A 20383-nucleotide genomic window follows, 5' to 3' on the forward strand; every position below is an offset into this window, starting at 1 on the left:
TTGGCGGAAACGTAGCTAGACTTCAGGCAGGCGTTACAGCTCGCACTGTCCCTAGAAAAGGCAGCAAGTGGGGCGCAGGAACTACAGGGCACGCCAATGGAGGTAGATACCTGTGAGAGGGACTACCACAACGGGTCCAGTTACCAGATAGCCACTCTCAGGAAAAGCCTGAGGAATAGAGGGCCAAAGGAAAACCCCAGAACTGCCCCCAAGTCTGCTAGGACTAACTGGAGACAGAGGGAAGTACCAGCTGAGGCTCCCTCAACAGAGAAGGACCGTTTTTGGCACCAGACAGAATGGGGTAACAGCGACAGAAACCCTAGAAGGAGGTGGCAAAAGAGGAATAGCAGGTGGTGACGCAGGGAAGTATACAACCTAGACGCCCCATCCTCCTCCGAAGGGGAACAATTATATAATATTGCGATGAAGAAAGCAGAACCTATTAAGATTACCCCACGGGTGAACGGTCGGCCGACAATAATGGAAGTAGACACGGGGGCGGCCGTATCAGTAATGGGAGTGGCAGCATTTAGAAAAATCAAAGATGGACTCCAGCCACTAACCCTAACAAAAACATCGACGAAACTTAAAACCCACACGGGGGAACCCCTGGAAGTTCTCGGCACGACTCATGTACCCGTGGAATATGAGAAACAATTGCTCAGATTACCGTTGACGATAGTAGAGGGCTCCGGACTGAGCTTAATTGGACGGAACTGGCTGAAAGACCTAAAATTAGATTGGATGAAAATTTTCCAGAGTGGAAGCGGGCAGTTGAGTGGAGTATTCCAAAAATACCCGGAGGTCTTCCAAGAAGGTTTGGGGGAAATCATAGGCGCCAAAGCAACTTTGCACGTGGACTCAGAAGCCCTTCCAAAATTTTGTAAGGCCAGTGCGGTACCTTTCGCGTTAAGGAAGAAAGTAAAGGACGAAATAGAAAGGTTACGGCGCGACGGCATTAACAGACCAGTACAGTTCTCGGAATGGGCAGCGCCGGTGGTACCAATTTTGAAGCCAGACGGCTCGATACATCTCTGTGGAGATTTCAAACAGACGGTAAACAAATACGCACTGCTGGACAAATACCCGATCCCGAAAATAGACGACCTATATGCCAAATTGGCAGGTGGGCTTTTGTTCACGAAACTGGACATGAGCCACGCCTACCTGCAGTTAAAACTGGACAAGGACTCCCAGAAGTTCACTACGATCAACACCCTGAAGGGCCTTTTTCGTTATACTAGGCTACCTTTCGGAGTGTCATCAGCCTGCGCTATATTCCAGCGTACGATGGAAAATATTCTGCAGGGATTACCGCAGGTGGCGATTTATTTGGACGATGTCTTAATCACGAGTAGGACGAACAGGGAACACTTAAGGAACCTGGAGGAAGTGCTCAGGCGTTTCGCAAAGGCAGGCGTACGGCTTAAAAAAGAAAAATGTGTTTTTCTGGCCCCACAAGTGATGTACCTGGGATATAAAGTAGACGAGTCGGGCTTACACCCATTGGAAGAGAGTAAGGGCAATAAAAGAAGCCCCAGCTCCCACCACGGTCCAGGAGTTACTATCATTTCGAGGGTTGGTAACCTATTATGGCAAATTTATTGAAAATAGGGCGTCCATCCTAGAACCCCTCCACCAGCTACTAAAAAAGGGGCAAGAATGGAAATGGTCCGCCCGCCAAAACTGAGCATTTAGGAACATTAAGGAACAGCTGTCATCCGAAAATGTCCTAGAGTATTATGATCCAAGGAAGGAGATGGTGGTCACTTGTGACGCATCCCCTTACGGGGTAGGAGCCGTCTTAGCCCATAGAGGAAGGAATGGGGAAGAACGGCCAATAGCCTATGCTTCGAGGACCTTGGCGATGGCTGAGAGGAAGTACGCCCAAATCGAGAAGGAAGGACTGGTGGTGATATTCGCAGTAAAAAAATTTCACCAGTATCTGTACGGGCGGAAATTCACCATAGTGACGGACCATAAGCCATTATTAGGGTTATTAAAAGAAGACAAGCCAATACCCCCGATCGCATCAGCTAGAATCCAACACTGGGCGTTGCTACTGGCGGCGTATAGATACGTTCTGGAGCACAGACCGGGAACGAGAGTAGCAAATGCAGATGCTTTGAGCAGACTTCCCCTCCCGGACACCCCGCCGCTAATACCGAAAGCAGAGGAGCCAGTAATGACTCTAAATTTTTTGGACACCCTACCAGTGGACGTACAACATATTCGGTTGTGGACGGAAAAAGACCCAGTTTTAGCCAAGATGAAGCATTTACTGCTAACAGGGGAACTGGAAAGACCAGAGGAGCCCCAGATGCACCCATACTGGAGCAGAAGGGACCAAATAACCGTTGAAGACGGTATCCTATTATGGGGAGCCCGGGTAATAGTCCCAGCTCAGGGCCGTAGGACAATCTTAACCGAGTTACATCACGGACACCCAGGGGTGTCTAAAATGAAGATGCTAGCTCGAAGCTACGTTTGGTGGCCACGATTGGACATAGACATAGCAGCCTTGGTACGTCAGTGCCAGGAATGCCAACAGGGGCAAAGAGTGCCATCAGCTGCGCCATTGCACCCGTGGGAATGGCCAGGCAGACCGTGGACCCGCCTGCATATTGACTACGCCGGCCCTTTCATGGGCTCAATGTTTTTGGTGATAGTGGACGCCCACTCCAAATGGTTGGACGTCCACCGGGTAAACACGGCAAGCACAGCATTGACAATTGAAAAGCTCAGGGCCTCGTTTGCAACACATGGACTTCTGGAGGTATTGGTGTCGGAAAACGGAACGGCATTCACAAGTGGAGAATTTGGAAAATTCCTGAAGGAAAACGGAGTCCGTCACTTCAAAACGGCCCCTTACCATCCAGCGACCAACGGCCGGCAGAGAGAGTGGTCCAGACACTTAAAGCGGGACTCAAGAAGCAGCCGGCAGCATCAATGGACACAAAGCTCTCCCGCTGGCTGTTTGATTACAGGACCACACCGCATTCCACAACGGGCATACCGCCAGCTGAACTCTTAATGGGAAGGCGGCTGCGACCGAGGCTGAGTCTCCTTTTCCCAAATTTAACGGGGAAAGGGGAGAAACAACAGGAGGCCCAACGCAGGGGGCATGATAATAGTCGGCAGCAGAGACATTTCCAGGTGGGGGCACTGGTTTGGGTCAAGAATTATGGGAATGGACCAACGTGGGTCAAAGGCACGGTAGAGTCCCAAACAGGGCCCATATCCTATGAGGTTTCGATAGGAGGCAAGGTGCTGAAGAAACACCGAGACCAAATAAGGGCTGTGGAACCACACCTGGAGGCAGGCAAAGCAGGACCGCCTCAAGCTGGGATAGCCCAGACGGAAAAGATACCCAGACCCCAGCCCCGAGCAATTTCTCCAGAGATGGACACGTTCGACGAGGCCGCCGCAACACCTCTCCCCGAGGAGGAGGAGGAACAACAACTTCCAAGGAGGTTGTCAAGAAAAAGACGGGCACCTATAAAAGGTACACCCCACCCACGTTGGAGAACGACCCGGTGGATGACACAGAAAGTTGACTGGAATGCTAGCAGCACTGTTTGGAGCTGCTCTTGTATCTAGTTATTGGCAATAAATATTGATGTGGTGACGGGACTCCTGCCCCCTGTGGATTATTACAGTTACATTCTCTCTTGTTGGAGATGGTCATTGCCTGGAGGCATTTGTGTGGTGTGAATGTTACTTGTCACTTCTCAGCCCCCACCCAAGTATTGTCCAGTATTTGCTGCACATGGTCATGGATTGCTTCAGTATCCGAGGAATCGCGAATGGTGCTAAACATTGTGTAATCCTCCGCGAACATCCCCACTTCGGACGTGTGTAATCATCCCCCAACATTCCCACTTCTGACATGAAGACGGAAGGAAAGTCATTGACCAAACAGCTGAAAATGGTTGGGCCTTGGACATTACCTGAGGAACTCTTGCAGTGATGTCCTGAAGCCGAGATGACTGACCTCCAACAACCACCTTCCTTTGTACGAGCGATGACACCAACCAATGGAAAATTTTCCCCGATTTCCAATGACTTCAGTTTTGCTAGGGCTCCTTGATGGAAAGGTAAAGCTGCACCTCTTTGGCACACAAATGGAAACTAACGCCACATTTTTGGATGATGTTGCCATGGGGCAGATGTAGATGAGAAATAGGAATGCCCAATTATGTATCCTTGGGTGGCACCAGAAGTGATGGCATAGGAGCAGGAAGAGAAGCTATTACAGGTGATTCTCTGATACTGATTAAATCAATATGAAAGCATGCAAGTCCAGTCCCACCCAGGTGGGCGATGGTAGAGAGGCATTGGAGGAAAATGGTATGATTAACATTGTCAAGGACTGCAGAAAGATAGAAAAAAAAAGCGATGGTTGTGACAGTCACGTTCAGAGAATCCCTACAGTGCAGAAGGAGGCCATTTGGCCCATCGATGCTGCACTGACCCCTCAAATAAGCACTTGATTCATACCCACTTCCCCCCTATTTCCGTACCCTCACCTGCACATTCCTGGACACTAAGGGACAATTTTTCAAGGCCAATCCACCCAACCTGCACATCTTTGGACTGTGGGTGGGAACACCCGGAGGAAACCCACCCAGACACGGGGAGAATGTACAAACTCCACTCAGACAGTGACCCAAGTCGAAATTGAATCCAGGTCCCTAGCGCTAACCACTGTGCCACCGTGCTGCCCCTTGACACCAACTAACGGTGAATGTCATTTGACTTTGACAAAAGTCACAGTTGTATGATGGGGTGGGAACCTAATTGGGGGATATAAACACAGGAGTTCCAGGCAAGTTAGGAACAAATTTGGATGGTAACAACATTTTCAAAGGGCAATTCTGGCCGTTAACAATACAAGAACTCACTAGCATCATTGAAATGATCACCTTGACATACTTTCAGCTTGGTGCTGTGACCCTATAAAGCTCAAATACTATCTTAAGACTCTTACTAATCCATTTTAAACAGGGGTCCTTCAACTAATGAAGGTTGAGAACCACTGACGTACAGAACCTCTAGATGCAGACACAGAAATAAATACTTGCATTTGCAAAGGACCTTTCACAACCTCAGGAAATCCCAAAGTGCTTTGCAACAGGAACTACTTTTGAAATGTTATCACAGTTGCAATGTGGAAAACACTGCAATCGCATTGCAAAGTTCCATAAACAAAAATGCAATAATGACGATACCCAGATAATCTGTGAATGATTTACATTGATTCAAGAATAAATAGTGACTCGGGCACCATGAGAACACTTCTGAGATTCATGGAATCCAAATCATCCTCTTAGGCAGTCCCTCGGAGTCAAGGATAGCTTGCTGCCACACTAAAAATAGTTCTCAGGTGACTGAGGAGTCCAATGCGTGACCTACAGTCTCTGTCTCAGGTGTGGCAGACAGTGGCTGGCAGAGTGGGTGGGTGGGAAGCCCATGTTGCCATGCGCTCTTTTCACTGTCGACTTGGCTTCAGCTTGTTCTTGGGATTGAAACCCAAGGTGTTCAGCTCCTTCCTCCACTTCGATGGGCGTGGGGCAGGGATTCCCATGTGCCGGTGGGGATGTTGCCCATTGTCAAGGAGAGAGGGTGTCCTTAAGCGTTCCCTCGCTCTTCTGGGGTTCACTTGCCATATCGAAGATCAAGAGTGCTCATTTTGGTAGTCTCACAGCTCCTCCAACAGTGCATCACTTCTGCAGTACTGCCCTGGTACTTCAGCCTAGATTTTGTACTCAGCTGTCAGGAATCAATCGTGAATACACAATATTCTCACTGTTAAATACACCTTAACACCATCCTTTGAAAAACAGTCCAAAATCACCATGTAATGCATTACATTTCCAGTAAATTTATGGTAAATTGGAGGAAGCTTGGTGCTGTGACCCTATACCCAACTGAATTCAAAGCATCCTAACTAACTTTACATAACGTTTTCTCTGGGCTGGAATACAAATGAGTCCAGTCATCATCTAAACTAGTATACTACTTCAAGCCAGTGGGACCAGAGATATATAAAAGTCACCAAATGTAAATGTAAAAAAAAACTAACCTTAATTTATAGCCACTTTCGATTTAAATGATCAGATCATTTACATTTTCAGACAAAATTTGCACATTGTTGTGACGGCTGAATTCAAATTAATGGATAATCTGATTTTTTCTGAAGCATCAAAAAAAAAACTGAGCTCTTTGGAATTCAACACTTGGAAAAATCCAGTTGGCAAACTGCTGGTGTCGAATACTTGGGTGAGTGGAGGGAGCAATAGAGGGAGGGAGTGGACTGCAATGGGGGAAGAATTTAAAATGCAGTTAGCTACAAGGGCTGGACAAGTTGGAGTACTGGAAGGATGAGCTCAAATGGGCTGAATGTCATTTCCTGATCCGTTAGCTTTGCAATTTGCGGTGCAAATTGTTGAGCTCTGAGACAATTTGAAGTCTGAACCACTTAGAATACATACTGCTCAATTTGTCTGAAACTACTACTCTTGAAGCAAAATTGTTAATCAAAATCCATCAACCACTAATCAATTTAAGTAGCTGCTGCAGTCCCTTAATCAAGTCAAAAAAATTATTTGGAGCCCATTGCCCCATGAATAGATTAGCATCTGAATAGCCTTGACCTTTTGAGTTAATCCTTTAATCCCTTCTCACCTATTTTGAAACATTTCTTTCTTTATTTTGTTCGCTTAAAGTTCATCTGCCGAGCTTCATATTAACTTGCTGCATTTTTTAAAAACTTGTTTCTACTGATTCGTTTTTAAGAAGTCTCCTAATTTAATATGCCCTCCACTGCCAATTCCTTCAAGAAACTATTCAAATAACCTCTTTTCAAGAGGGCCCCTTTGCGAGTAACAAGGGATGGTGTGAAGGACTGCCTTATCTGGTTGTGCCTACGAAACAAATGTCAGAACTAGCTGGACTCCCAATACTTGGTAAAGAAAGAAAGAAAGAAAGAAACATACTGATCAGCACCCTTCCCCCTCCACCACCACCCAGAGCACATTACTAACTTTCCTCCTGCTATGTTGAATCAAATCAAATCAAACCATGCCCGACTTTAGGTCAAAATTAAATTGAGAGGCTCTAAATGAAGAACTTGTGATCATTGTTTCTCCGCTGCAACTTGTTGCACTAATCACAAGTTTTCACGTATGAACCACCTGCAGGAGAATGGATTTTGGCAACACCCAGATAATAGCTGGAAGATGAAGAGGAGAAATTTTGCTGAACATTCTCATTCATCGCTTGGCCTTTTAAAACAACTAGTCCAAGCCCTGAATCCCCAGATGGAGGGAAGCAGTGAACAGAACTCAAACCATTAGGTTGCCCATTCATTTCAAAAGGCATAGTGGGAGAACTAGCACATTCAGGATTCATTAAGCGATATTTCTTTGGAGGAGGCAAGGGCTGCAGACATTTGTAAATGGAAAAAAATTAACATCCATTTGGTTCTGTAAAAATACACTGCTGGCATTTCAAGAGTTCGCTCTTCAAGGAGGTAATTATGTTTAAGAGCCACTATTACCTTAATCTATTTGATCCTGCTCAAGAACAAACGTGATGAAGGAAAGTACCAACTACATTCCTTTCCAGTTAAAAGGGACTGCAAACTTTAAAGGGACTAGATTCTGTCGCTGGAAGAAATAATGCACCCAGATACTAAAGAGCCACTTGAAAGCTGCCCCATGGCAGGTAAATGTGTGGTACAGTATTTGCAGAATACACGGCCTCAAATTTGTTGTGGATTTCAGGCGGAATTATTGCGGTGGGAGAGTGGCTGCTGTAATTGTTTTAGGTATCACTGGGTTGGTGGTGAGGGGTGGCAGAGAGAGGGATTTATCTCTAAATGTCAACCCTGTAATCCCTGCTTGTTAACCCACAGGTATGTGCACCAAATGAGGACAAGATCAAGCTTATACAGAATGGCTGCTTGTTAAAATACCTCTGGAATTGTATACTGCCTTCAGGAGATCAAGAGAAGCCACCATGAAAATCATCCACTTTCAACACCATCATTTGCAAATGGATTACCCTCAGATGTTCCCCCTCAGTCTATCTCCAACCAGCTCCTTTCAGCGGCAGCATAAATCTGAATGGTGAAAGGCCATGAGCCTTTGAATGCTGTGGTTCTGAGAGATACATCCAACGGAATGCATTGTCTTTGTATTAATACCACTTGCCCTTGCACCACTTACCTTCAGAGAGGGGCAGAGAGAGGAGTGGGCCTGTGGGGCTACACAGCCAGGAGAGGATAAATATAAGCGAGGAGCAAGGCTGTGTCGGCCACTTACCTTCAGAGAGAGGCAGCGAAGTCCACGAGCGGCCGGAGTTTGAAAAAAAAGTGAACAGTGACGCAGGAAAATGATAATGAGTAATGCTACTGCGGGACCGAGTCTAAGCCATTGGGAATTTTTAAAATGTTAAAATATGAACAATGAGTAACAAGTAAGTAGCTGGTATGTCTTATCTTTTATTCTTAAGTGGAGCTTAAGACAATTAGTAAGATGTGCTACATATTGGTAGAGTTTATCAATATTGCTAAGATTTATTAATAGTAACATTTATTAGTATTGATAAAGCTTTGTTAATCTTGGTAGGGTTCATTACCAACAGTAAGGTTTAACCACAGTCACAGGGTTATCAGACAATAAACAGAGAAATTGCAGGGCTGATCTAACCTGAAGAGTGCCCATCATGTGTAATGTAGGGAATCCAGGACCACTTCCCATGTCTTGGATAACCATTTGTGCAGCAAGTGTGGTCAGATGCAGTACCCTGAGCTCTGGATTGTAGAGCTTGAGCAACAGCTGCTGGCATCACTCCAGACCATCCACGAGGTTGAGAGCATCATGGATAACACGTTTGCAGATGTGGTCACCCTGCAGTTTCAAAGTGTGCTGGGGGAGAGAGAAGTGGCGACCACCAGACTGTCGTAAAAAGAACACAGTAAGAAGTCTTACAACACCAGGTTAAAGTCAAACAGGTTTGTTTCAAATCACTAGCTTTTGGAGCACTGCTCCTTCCTCATTTTTTTTCCGCAGCTGGTCTGCTGCGTCCTGAGCGCAAGTTGAGAATATGGCCCGGGATTCTCCCCTACCCGGCGGGGCGAGGGGTCCCGGCGGGATGGAGTGGCGTGAACCACTCTGGCGTCGGGCCGCCCCAAAGGTGCGGAGAAATCCGCACCTTGAGGGGCCAAGCCATAACCTTGAGGGGCTAGGCCCGCGGCAGAGTGGTTGGCGCCCTGCCAGCCAGCAGGAAAGGCCTTTGGTGCCACGCCAGCCGAGGCCGAAGGGACTTCGCCGGTCGGCGGAAGTCCACGCATGCGCCGGAGCGTCAGCGGCTGCTGACGTCATCCCCGCGCATGCGCAGGGGAGGGGGGTCACTTCCGTGTCCGCCATCGTGAAGACTATGGCGAACGCGGAAGGAAAAGAGAGCCCCCACGGCACAGGCCCGCCTGCCAATCGGTGGGCCGCGATCGGGGGCCAGGCCACCGTGAGGGCACCCCACGGGGCCAGATGCCCCGCACTCCCCCCAGGACCCCGGAGCCCGCTCGCGCCACCTGGTCCCGCCGGTAAGGAAGGTGGTTTGATTCCCACCGGCGGGACCGGCATGACAGCAGCGATCTGTAGCCCTTTCGGGATCTTGTCTGCTTTCTTGCATCTTTGTAGAAACTTAATGTCAGCGTTTATATGCGCGATCTTCCTGGAGATCCTCTCCACTTTGAGCCGGCAGTTTGTGGTGTCAATGGTAGTCATGATGTGGAGATGCCGGCGTTGGACTGGGGTAAGCACAGTAAGAAGTCTTACAACACCAGGTTAAAGTCCAACAGGTTTGTTTCAAACACTAGCTTTCGGAGCACTGCTCCTTCCTCAGAGTGCTCCGAAAGCTAGTGTTTGAAACAAACCTGTTGGACTTTAACCTGGTGTTGTAAGACTTCTTACCGTGCTCACCCTAGTCCAACGCCGGCATCTCCACATTGTAAAAAGAACAGGCAGACAGAGCAGTAGTCATAGAGTCCTTCGGGCCATCATGTCTGGGCTGGTCAAAACAACCACCGAACTATTCGAATTCTGTTTTCCAGCACTTGGCCCATATATGTCTTGGCATCATAGATCATAGAATTTACAGTGCAGGAGGAGGCCATTTGGCCCATAGAGTCTGCAACGGCTCTTGGAAAGAACACCCTATCCAAGCCCACACCAACCTATCCCCATAACCCAGTAACCCCACTCAACCAACACTAAGGGCAATTTTGGACACTAAGGGCAATTTAGCATGGCCAATTGACCTAACCTGCACATCTTTGGACTGTGGGAGGAAACCGGAGCATCCGGAGGAAACCCACGCACACACGGGGAGAACGTGCAGACTCCACACAGACAGTGACCCTGCCTGGAATCGAACCTGGGACCCTGGAGCTGTGAAGCAATTGTGCTAACCACTATGCTACCGTACTGCCCACAAGTGTACATCTAAATACTGAATGAATGTTATGCGTGTCTCTGCCTCCACCACCCTTTCAGGCAACAAATTCCAAACTTCCCCCACCTTCTTGGTGTAAAAGAGTTTCTTGGCATCCCCTCTGAACCTCCTGCCCCTTAGCTGAAATCTGGGTCCTCTGGTAATTGATCCCTCTACCAAAGGGAAAAGTTTCTTCCTGCCTACTCTATCTATGCCCTGCATAATTTGCTATAAGGACAACAATCCCAGTCTATCCAATCTCTCTTTACAACTAAAACCCTCCAGTCAAGCAACATCCTGGTAAATCTCCTCTGCGCCCTTTCCAGTGCTATCATATCCCTCCTATAATGTGGATTTCAGAAATGCACACAACACTATCTGTGGCCTAACCTTTTATACACTTCCAGCATAACCTCCCTGCTCTTGACCTCTATACCTCGGCTAATAAAGGAAAGTACACCATATGCCTTCTTAACTACTTTATCTACCTGCCCTGCTACCTTAAGGGATCAGACATGTACACCAACGTCCCTCGGACACTCGGTGCTTCCCAGGGTCCTGCCATTCATCAAGGCCCTCGCCTTGTTTGTCCTGCCCAAGTGCATCACCTCATACTTATCCATATTGAATTCCATTTGCCACCGATCAGCCGATCTGACCAGCCCGTCTGTATCTTCCTGTAATCGGGGACAGCCACAGGAGGTGGCGTTTGCAACGGCAACTCACATTTGCTCAGCTGTTGACTTATTTCGACCCTGCAAAGCTACTTCTGGTCACCTGTGTTGCCTCGTCCTGCGGCATCAACGACGTATTGTTCCATCAGATGAACGACAGTTGGGAGCATCCAATCGCTTTGGCCTCAAGGACACTTACCATGGCTGAGCGCAACTATGCCCAAATAGAGAAGGAAGGTCTAGCCGTGGTTTTTGCCATTAGGAAATTCCACCAGCACCTCTATAGGCATCGGTTCACAGTGTTGACTGATCACAAGCCGTTGCTGGGGTTGTTCAAGGAGGACAGGGCTATTCCTCCCATTGCATTGGCCAGAATTTAACGATGGGCCCTCATCCTGGCGGCATACAAATATGTGCTGGAACACTGCCCACGGGCACAGATACCGCACGCGGACGCTTTGAGCAGACATCCACTCCCGTGAGCAGACATCTACTCCCGATGAGGCCGCCGAAGCCTCCCCCAGGGCCGATGAGGTCATCGCTGTGATGCATTTCATGGACCTCCACAATGGGCACCCCAGCGTGTAGAAGAAGAAGAAGCTTGCCCGGAGTTACATGGTGGACAGGTTTGGATGCGGCTCGCCCACCAATGCAGCGTATGCCAGCAGCAGAAGAAGCACCGACCCGCTTTACCCCTGGGAGTGGCCAAGTCACCCATGGGTAGACCTCCATGCCAATTTTGCCGGCCCTTTTCTGGGGTCCGTGTTTCTCCTCCTTATCAATGCTCACTCAAAGAGGCTGGACTTCCTCAGGATGTCATCGACAATTTCACGGGCAATGGTCGAGAAGCTTCGGCTCTCGCTTAGTATTCACGGCCAGAGGTACTGGTCTCAGACAACAGGATACAATTTACTTGTGCGGAGTTCAGGAATTACATCAGGACCAATGGCGTATGGCACATGCGCACCGTCCCATATCACCCTGCGTCCAATAATTTGGCCAAGTGGGTGGTCCAGACCTTCAGGTGTGGCATGCGCAAGCAGATCACAGGGTCCCTCAATATGTGGTTGGCGCATTTCCTTTTTTGATACCCCACAGGCCGCCATCTGCATGATACTGACGGAACTCCTTATGGGTCGTTGACTTCGGACTCACCCCACTATTGGCAGGAGGTTACGACGCAGACAGCAGCAGCTGGAGACGCTCCTCTGCCGAGTATCCTTGTCTAGGTGGCGCAATTTCAGTGACCGGACCAAATGGATTCCGGGCACCATCGTTAAATAGACCAGGCCGTTGTGGTGCCAGGTTTGTGAGAGAGACAGTAAATTGGATAGGCTACTTGATTATCTCCATAGTAGGAGCTCCGTATTGTGTATGCCTTGTTTTAGGTCCCTGCATGGCCCCTGGATGCCCTGGTGTCGCTATCGCCACCAGCACCATCCCACAGGGATCCCGGTGCCAAAATGCAATATGCCGAGGATTCAGACTCCGAGATGTAGGTGCCACCGCCAGATATTGCCAATGACTAGTCTCCTGACAATCAGCCGCTGATGGCAGTTCCACCACACCAGCCAACGAGGAAATGTCGGTCGCCTGACCTGCGGCAACCGAGGTCAAAAAAAGTACAGGGCTGAGGGCAGCACGGTGGCGCAGTGGGTTAGCACTGCGGCCTCATGGCGCCGAGGTCCCAGGTTCGATCCTGGCTCTGGGTCACTGTCCGTGTGGAGTTTGCACATTCTCCCCGTGTTTGCGTGGGTTTCGCCCCCACAACCCAAAAATGTGCAAGCTAGGTGGATTGGCCATGCTAAATTGCCCCTTCATTGGAAAAAAAGGAATTGGGCACTCTAAATTTATTTTTAAAAAGGTTGTTGAAATTAAAATAAATAAGAAATAGTGTGCTTATGATGGGTGTCATGTAGAAAATATAGTTGAGACTTCCGGTTGCGGCTATGCGGAGCTAAGCCGCACGTTCGGCAGCTCCCTCTTTAAAAGGACTTGTGGGCTCTTTTAAGGGCCCCAAACGGCGCTGATTAAACGATTCCCGGTGGATAAAGGGGTCTGGAGCAAAACCCCCCGGGATTTATGGTTCGGAATCGAAGTGGGGCGAGGAGAAAAACGGCAGCAGCTCCCCTGGGAAAGCAGAGGAAGGTGGACAAAATGGCAGCCAGTGGAGCCCCTGAGGAGTGGAGGCAGTGGGCTGAGGAGCAGCAGGCGGCCCTTCTGCGCTATTTCACGGAGCTGAAAGGGGAGTTGTTGGAATCCCTGAAGGTGACGACGAGTAAGCTGCTGGAGACCCAGACAACCCAGGGTGCAGCGATACTCGAGTTGCAGCAGCAGGCCTCTGAGCGCGAGGAGGAGGTTTCGGCCCTCGTGGGGAAGGTGGAGATACACGAGGCACTTCATAAAAAGTGGCAAGATCGGTTTGAGGGGATGGAGCTTCGGTCACGGAGGAAGAACCTGCGGATCCTGGGCCTCGAGGAGGGGCTGGTGGGGTCGGACCTGCCGGCCTATGTGGCCGTGATGTTGAACTCGCTGGTGGGGGCAGGATCCTTCCACCTGCCCCTGGAGCTGGAGGGTGCCCATAGAGTGCTGGCCAGGCAGCCTAAGGCGAATGAACCCCCACGGGCGGTGCTGGTGCGGTTCCATCGGTTCAGTGACCGGGAGTGTGTTCTCCGATGGGCCAAGAAGGTGAGGAGTAGTAAGTGGGAGAATTCGGTAGTGCGTATCTACCAGGACTGGAGTGCAGAGGTGGCCAAGCGGAGAGCCGGGTTTAACCGGACGAAGGCAGTGCTCCATGGAAAGAAGTTCGGCATGTTGCCGCCTGCGCGTCACCTAAAGGACCGGCATCACTACTTTGAGTACCCGGAGGAAGCGTGGGCCTTTGTGCAGGCTGAAAAGCTGGACTTGAACTAAAGATTGGGGGCTGTGGGAGTTTTTCTATTCTATTCATGTATCATTGTTTATGCTGTAGCGGGTTATTCTGTTTGTTTTTGTTTTTTCTCTTGCTTTCGGACGATGTGGGTTATGGTTTCCTGTTCTAAGGTGGGTACTGGGGTTTGTGGTTGATCTGTGTCTTTGTTTGTATGGAGTTGGTGGTTGGGTTGGGACTGCGGTTTGGGAGCTGCGTTGGTGGGGTGGGGCAGTGTGAAAGCGCAGGCTTTTCTCTGGTTTCCCGCGCTGCGGGACGAGGGGGTGGAGCTGGTGGCGAGGGGCGTGGCTATTAGACCGGGTTTCTCGCGCTGAAGCGGTGCCCAGGAGCTGATGCAGGGGGGGGACCTCATATATCGGGAGGGGTCGGAGTTAGAGCGGGAGCTGCCGGGGTCAGCAGAAGTCAGCTGGCTCACGGGAGTACAGTGGAGGGAGAGTCACGGCTGGGAGGGGTCCTAGCCTGGGGGGGGGGGGGGGGGGGGGGGGGAATACCGGGTTGCTGCTGGATTGGCCAGGGAGGAGTTCGGGGGGGGGGGTCGGGGTGAGGTTCTATCGCCGTGGGAAACGGGCCGAATGGGTGATGGGCAGGGGCGAGCAGTCGATGGGCTATGGCTAGTCGACGGGGGAGGGGGGCGGGGTACCCCCTGATCCGGCTGATTACGTGGAACGTGAGGGGGTTGAATGGGCCAGTTAAGCGGGCCCAGGTGTTTTCGCATCTGAAGGGGCTGAAGGCGGACGTGGCCATGCTCCAGGAGACCCACCTGAAGGTGGCGGACCAGGTGTGTCGGAAGAAGGGGTGGGTGGGGCAGGGTTTCCCACGCGGGGCTCGACTCGAAGAACCGGGGGGGTGGCGATCCTGGTGGGGAAGAGGGTGGCGTTTGAGGCGTCTGAGGTTGTGGCTGATAGTGGCGGCAGATATGTGATGGTGAGCGGTAAGCTGCAGGGGGAGAGGGTGGTGTTGGTTAATGTGTACGCCCCAAATTGGGATGATGCTGGTTTCATGAGGCGTATGTTGGGCCGCATTCCTGGCCTGGAGGTGGGGGGCTTGATCATGGGGGGGGGACTTCAATACGGTGCTGGGGGGGGGGGGGACTTCAATACGGTGCTGGATCCCCTACTGGATCGTTCTAGTTCAAGGACAGGCAGGAGGCCGGCGGCGGCCAAGGTATTGAGGGGGTTTATGGACCAGATGGGAGGAGTGGATCCCTGGAGGTTCGGGAGGCCGAGGGCTCGGGAGTACTCCTTTTTCTCCCATGTGCACAGGGTGTATTCCCGCATTGATTTCTTTGTTCTGAGTAGGAGACTGGTCCCGAGGGTGGAGGAGGCCAAATATTCGGCTATCGCGATTTCGGACCATGCTCCGCATTGGGTGGATCTGGAGATGGGAGGCGCGGGACCAGCGCCCGCTTTGGCGTCTGGACGTGGGGTTGTTGGCTGATGAGGAGGTGTGTAGGAGGGTTCGGGGATGTATCGTGAGGTACCTCGAGGTCAATGATACTGGGGAGGTCCAGGTGGGGATGGTGTGAGAGGCTCTGAAGGCAGTGATTAGGGGGGAGCTGATCTCCATCCGAGCCCATAGGGAGAGGGGGGAGAGGAGGGAGGGGGAGAGACTGGTGGAGGAGCTGTTGAGTGTGGATAGGAGGTACGCGGAGGCCCCGGAGGAGGGATTGCTGGGGGAACGGCGTAGCTTGCAGGCCAAGTTTGATTTATTGACCACCAGAAAGGCGGAGACACAGTGGAGGAAGGCGCAGGGAGCGGTCTATGAGTATGGCGAGAAGGCGAGCAGGATGCTGGCGCACCAGCTGCTTAAGCGGGACGCGGCTAGAGAGATTGGTGGAGTGAAGGATAGAGATGGGAATGTGGCAGGGGGAAGAGGTCAATGAGGTCTTTAGGGACTTCTATAGGGAACTGTACCGGTCGGAGCCGCCGGCGGTGGGAGGGTGAATGGAGAAATTTTTGGACAGGCTCCGATTTCCAAGGGTGCAGGAGGAGCAGGTGGAGGGACTGGGGGCGCCGATCGAGCTGGAGGAGCTGGTCAGTGGGATTGGCCACATGCAGTCGGGGAAGGCGCCGGGACCGGATGGGTTCCCGGTTGAATTTTATAAGAAATATGCGGACCTGCTGGGCCCCCTGTTGGTCAGGACCTTTAACGAGGCATGGGAGGGGGGTGTTCTGCCCACGACGATGTCTCGGGCACTAATCTCCCTGATCCTGAAGCGCGATAAGGACCCCTTGCAGTGCGGTTCATACAGGCCGATTTCACTGCTGAATGTAGACGTCAAGTTGCTGGCGAAGATCTTGGCCACAAGAATAGAGGACTGTGTGCCGGGGGTGATACACGAAGATCAGACGGGTTTTGTGAAGGGAAGGCAGATGAACACTAACGTGCGAAGGCTGCTAAATGTGATAATGATGCCGGCAGCAGAAGGAGAGGCGGAGATTGTGGTGGCATTGGATGCGGAGATGGCCTTTGACAGGGTAGAGTGGGGGTACTTGTGGGAGGTGTTGGAGAGGTTCGGATTTGGGGTGGGGCTTATTAAATGGGTAAGGTTGCTGTACGAGGCCCCGATGGCGAGTGTAGCGACAAATGGGAGGGGGTCCGAGTACTTCAGGCTCCACCGTGGGACGAGGCAGGGGTGCCCCCTGTCCCCCTTGCTTTTTGCACTGGCAATAGAGCCTCCTGCCATGGCTCTCAGGGAGTCGAGGAGGTGGAGGGGTTTGGTGCGAGGTGGGGAGGAGCACCGAGTGTCGCTGTATGCGGATGACTTTCTGTTATATGTAGCAGACCCGGTGGGGGGAATGCCAAAGGTGATGGAGATTCTTGCTGAGTTCGGGAGTTTCTCGGGATATAAATTGAACCTGGGCAAGAGTGAGCTGTTTGTCGTGCACCCGGGAGATCAGGAGGAGGGGATTGGTAGGCTCCCGCTAAAGAGGACAGTGAGGAGTTTTAGGTACCTGGGGGTTCAGGTGGCTAGGAGCTGGGGGACTCTGCACAAGCTCAATTTTACTAGGTTGGTGGAGCAGATGGAGGAGGAATTTAAAAGGTGGGACATGCTGCCGTTGTCGTTGGCGGGTAGAGTACAGTCCGTTAAAATGACGGTGCTCCCGAGGTTTTGGTTTTTGTTTCAGTGCCTCCCCATTTTCGTTCCGAGGGCCTTTTTTAGGAGGGTGAACAGCAGCATTCTGGGATTTGTTTGGGCGCATGGGACTCCGAGGGTAAGGAGGGTCTTTTTGGAGTGGGGCAGGGATAGAGGGTGGCTGGCGCTGCCCAACATTTCTGGGTACTATTGGACGGCTAATGTCTCGATGGGATGCAAGTGGGTAATGGAGGGGGAGGGGGCAGCATGGAAAAGGATGGAGATGGCGTCCTGCGGAGGCACGAGCCTGAAGGCACTGGTAACGGCTCCGTTGCCGCTCCCTCCAACGAGGTACACCACGAGCCCGGTGGTGGCGGCTACCCTCAAAATTTGGGGGCAGTGGAGGCGACACAGGGGGGGAAGTGGGGGGCTCGGTGGAGGCCCCGCTGCGGGGGAACCACCGGTTTGTCCCAGGGAACATGGATGGCGGGCTCCTGGGGTGGCACAGGGCTGGCATTAGGAAGTTGGGAGACCTGTTTATTGACGGGAGATTCGCGAGCCTTGGTGAACTGGAGGAGAAGTTTGAGCTCCCCCCGGGGAATATGTTCAGGTACCTTCAGGTCAAGGCGTTTGCTAGGCGACAGGTGGAGGGGTTCCCTTTGCTGCCCCCGCGGGGGGGGGGGGGTGTAAGGGATAGGGTGCTTTCGGGGGTGTGGGTCGGGGATGGGAAGGTATCTGACATCTATCAGGTAATGCGGGAGGTGGGGGAGGCGTCGGTAGAGGAGCTGAAGGCTAAGTGGGAGGTGGAGCTGGGGGAGCAGATTGAGGAGGGGACATGGGCGGACGCCCTGGAGAGGGTGAACTCCTCCTCTTCATGTGCGAGGCTTAGTCTCATCCAGTTCAAGGTGCTGCACCGGGCCCACATGTCAGGATCTAGGATGAGTAGGTTCTTTGGGGGCGAAGGCAGGTGCGTCAGGTGTTCGGGGAGTCCAGCGAACCATGCCCATATGTTCTGGGCATGCCCGGCACTGGAGGAGTTCTGGAAGGGGGTGGCAAGGATGGTGTCGAGGGTGGTGGGATCCAGGGTCAAGCCAGGCTGGGGACTCGCGATATTTGGGGTTGGGGTGGAGCCGGGAGTGCAGGAGGCGAAAGAGGCCGATGTCTTGGCCTTTGCGTCCCTAGTAGCCCGGCGGAGGATCTTGCTGCAGTGGAAAGATGCGAGACCTCCGAGTATGGAGTCCTGGATTAATGACATGGCGGGATTCATTAAGTTGGAAAGGGTCAAGTTCGCCCTGAGGGGGTCGATACAAGGGTTCCTTAGGAGGTGGCAGTCTTTCCTCGACTTTCTGGCTCAACGATAAGGTACTAGGTCAGCAGCAGCAGCAACCCGGGGGGGGGGGGGGGGGGGGGGGGGTTAGGGGGATAGTGTTTAAGTTAATTTGCGTATTGTTAATTTATTCTGTTGTTTATGGGGGTTGGGGGGGGTTTGTTATATGCGTTGTTACAGGTGCCGGTGGGTGTTTATTATTATTATTGTTATTATTGTATTGTTTTGTTGATATATATTTTTCAAAAAAATTTCAATAAAAATTATTTTTTAAAAAAGAAAATATAGTTGAAACCCAACTGAAGACAGAAGGTTCAGAGGTGGGATGAAGAAACAAGTAATAGAAGCAAAGAGTTAGTATGAAAGACACCGGCAACCAACACAAAAGGAAATCCCAAAGTCTTCAAAAGGCATACAAGTAGTAAAAGCGTGGTAAAAGGAGGTGTAGGGCCCATGAGAAGTCAAAAAGAGGATTTACACATGGTAGCAGAGGGCAGAGTTGAAGTACTAAATGAATACTTTGTATTCTTCTTTATGAAGAAAGGAAATGCTACCCAGCCCATAGTAAAAAATGAGGGAATTCAGGCATTAGATGGATTTAAAATGGAAAAGGCGGAGAGATTATCTGCACTTGGAAAGTTGGGGGGCACGGCAGCACAGTGGCTAGCACTGTATCTTAACTGCGCCAGAGTCCCAGGTTCAATTCCCAGCTTGGGTCACTGTCTGTTCGGAGTCTGTACGTTTTCCCTGTGTCTGTGTGGGTTTCCTCCGGGTGCTTCGGTTTCCTCCCACAGTCCAAAGATGTGCAGGTTAGGTGAATTGGACATTCTTAATTCTCCCTCAGTGTTCCTGAATAGGCGCCGGAATGTGGCACCTAGGGGCTTTTCACAGTAACTTCATTGCAATGTTAATGTAAGTCTACTTGTGACAATAAAGATTATTAAAAATAAGATTATATTCTCGGCACTGGGTCTGGATGAAAGGCATCAAATGTTACTGAGGGAAGTCAAAGTAGGAATTGCAGAGGCACAAACCATAAAGTTTCAATCTTCCATAGACTCAGGGATGGCGCCAGAGGACTGGACAATTACAAATGCTACACCCTTGTTCAAAATGGATGCAACAATAAGCCCAGGACGGCCAGTTTAACTTTGGTGGTGGGAAAATCTCTGGAAACAATAATTCAGAACAAATTTAATAGTCACATGAACAAATGCAAGTGAATTAAAGAAAGCCAGCAGTGATTTCTTAAAGGAATACCAAGTTTAACTAACTTGGTGGAGTTTTTTGAAGTGGGAACAGAGAGGGTTGGAGGGGGAAATGCTGTAATGTGGTATATATGGACTTCCGAAAGGGGTTTGATACTCTGCCACTCAACAGATTTATGAGGAAAGCTCATGGGATAAAAGGAACAGAAACAACAATGAGACACAATTTGGCTGAGCAACAGGAAACAGGGAGCAGTGGTTAATGGATGTTTTCATGCTGGAGAACGGTTTCTGGTGGAGTTCCACATGGGATCAGATTTGGAACCCTTGTTTTTCCCAATAGAAATTAATTCCCTCAATCTCAGTATACAGGACACAATTCCAGAGTTTGCAGATGATACAAAACTTGGAAGCATTACGAATCATGGGAAGGATAGTGAAGGACTTAAAGGGACTTAGACAAATTGGTGGAATGGGTGGATAGGCGACAGATGAAGCTCAATGCAGAAAGTAGGAGGTGATTTTAGTAGCAATACATGGAGGGACAATATAAAATAAATGGTATAACTCTAAAGAGGAACTTGGGTGTATATGTGCATAAATCATTAAAGATGGCAGACAGGTTGAGAGAGTAGTTAATAAAGCATAAAGTATGGGCAGCAGGGTAGCATG

The 20383-nt window shown here is 50.6% G+C and overlaps 1 protein-coding gene across 3 annotated transcripts in view; it reads right to left on the minus strand.

Moving 5' to 3' along the window:
- Nucleotides 1-20383, minus strand: part of afg1lb (AFG1 like ATPase b) — a 223421-nt gene that overhangs the window by 193752 nt on the left and 9286 nt on the right. For 2 of the 3 annotated variants that reach the window (XM_038799213.1, XM_038799214.1), the window contains exon 2: nucleotides 8715-8963. The exons of the other annotated variant lie outside the window; for it this stretch is intronic. In XM_038799213.1, the coding sequence (XP_038655141.1) occupies nucleotides 8715-8853 (139 nt within the window). In that variant the 5' untranslated portion in view covers nucleotides 8854-8963. The remainder of the gene's footprint in view (nucleotides 1-8714; nucleotides 8964-20383) is intronic. 3 annotated transcript variants of the gene reach the window in all.

Source organism: Scyliorhinus canicula, chromosome 6 (genome assembly GCF_902713615.1).
Source record: "Scyliorhinus canicula chromosome 6, sScyCan1.1, whole genome shotgun sequence".
Taxonomy (NCBI): Eukaryota; Metazoa; Chordata; class Chondrichthyes; order Carcharhiniformes; family Scyliorhinidae; genus Scyliorhinus; species Scyliorhinus canicula.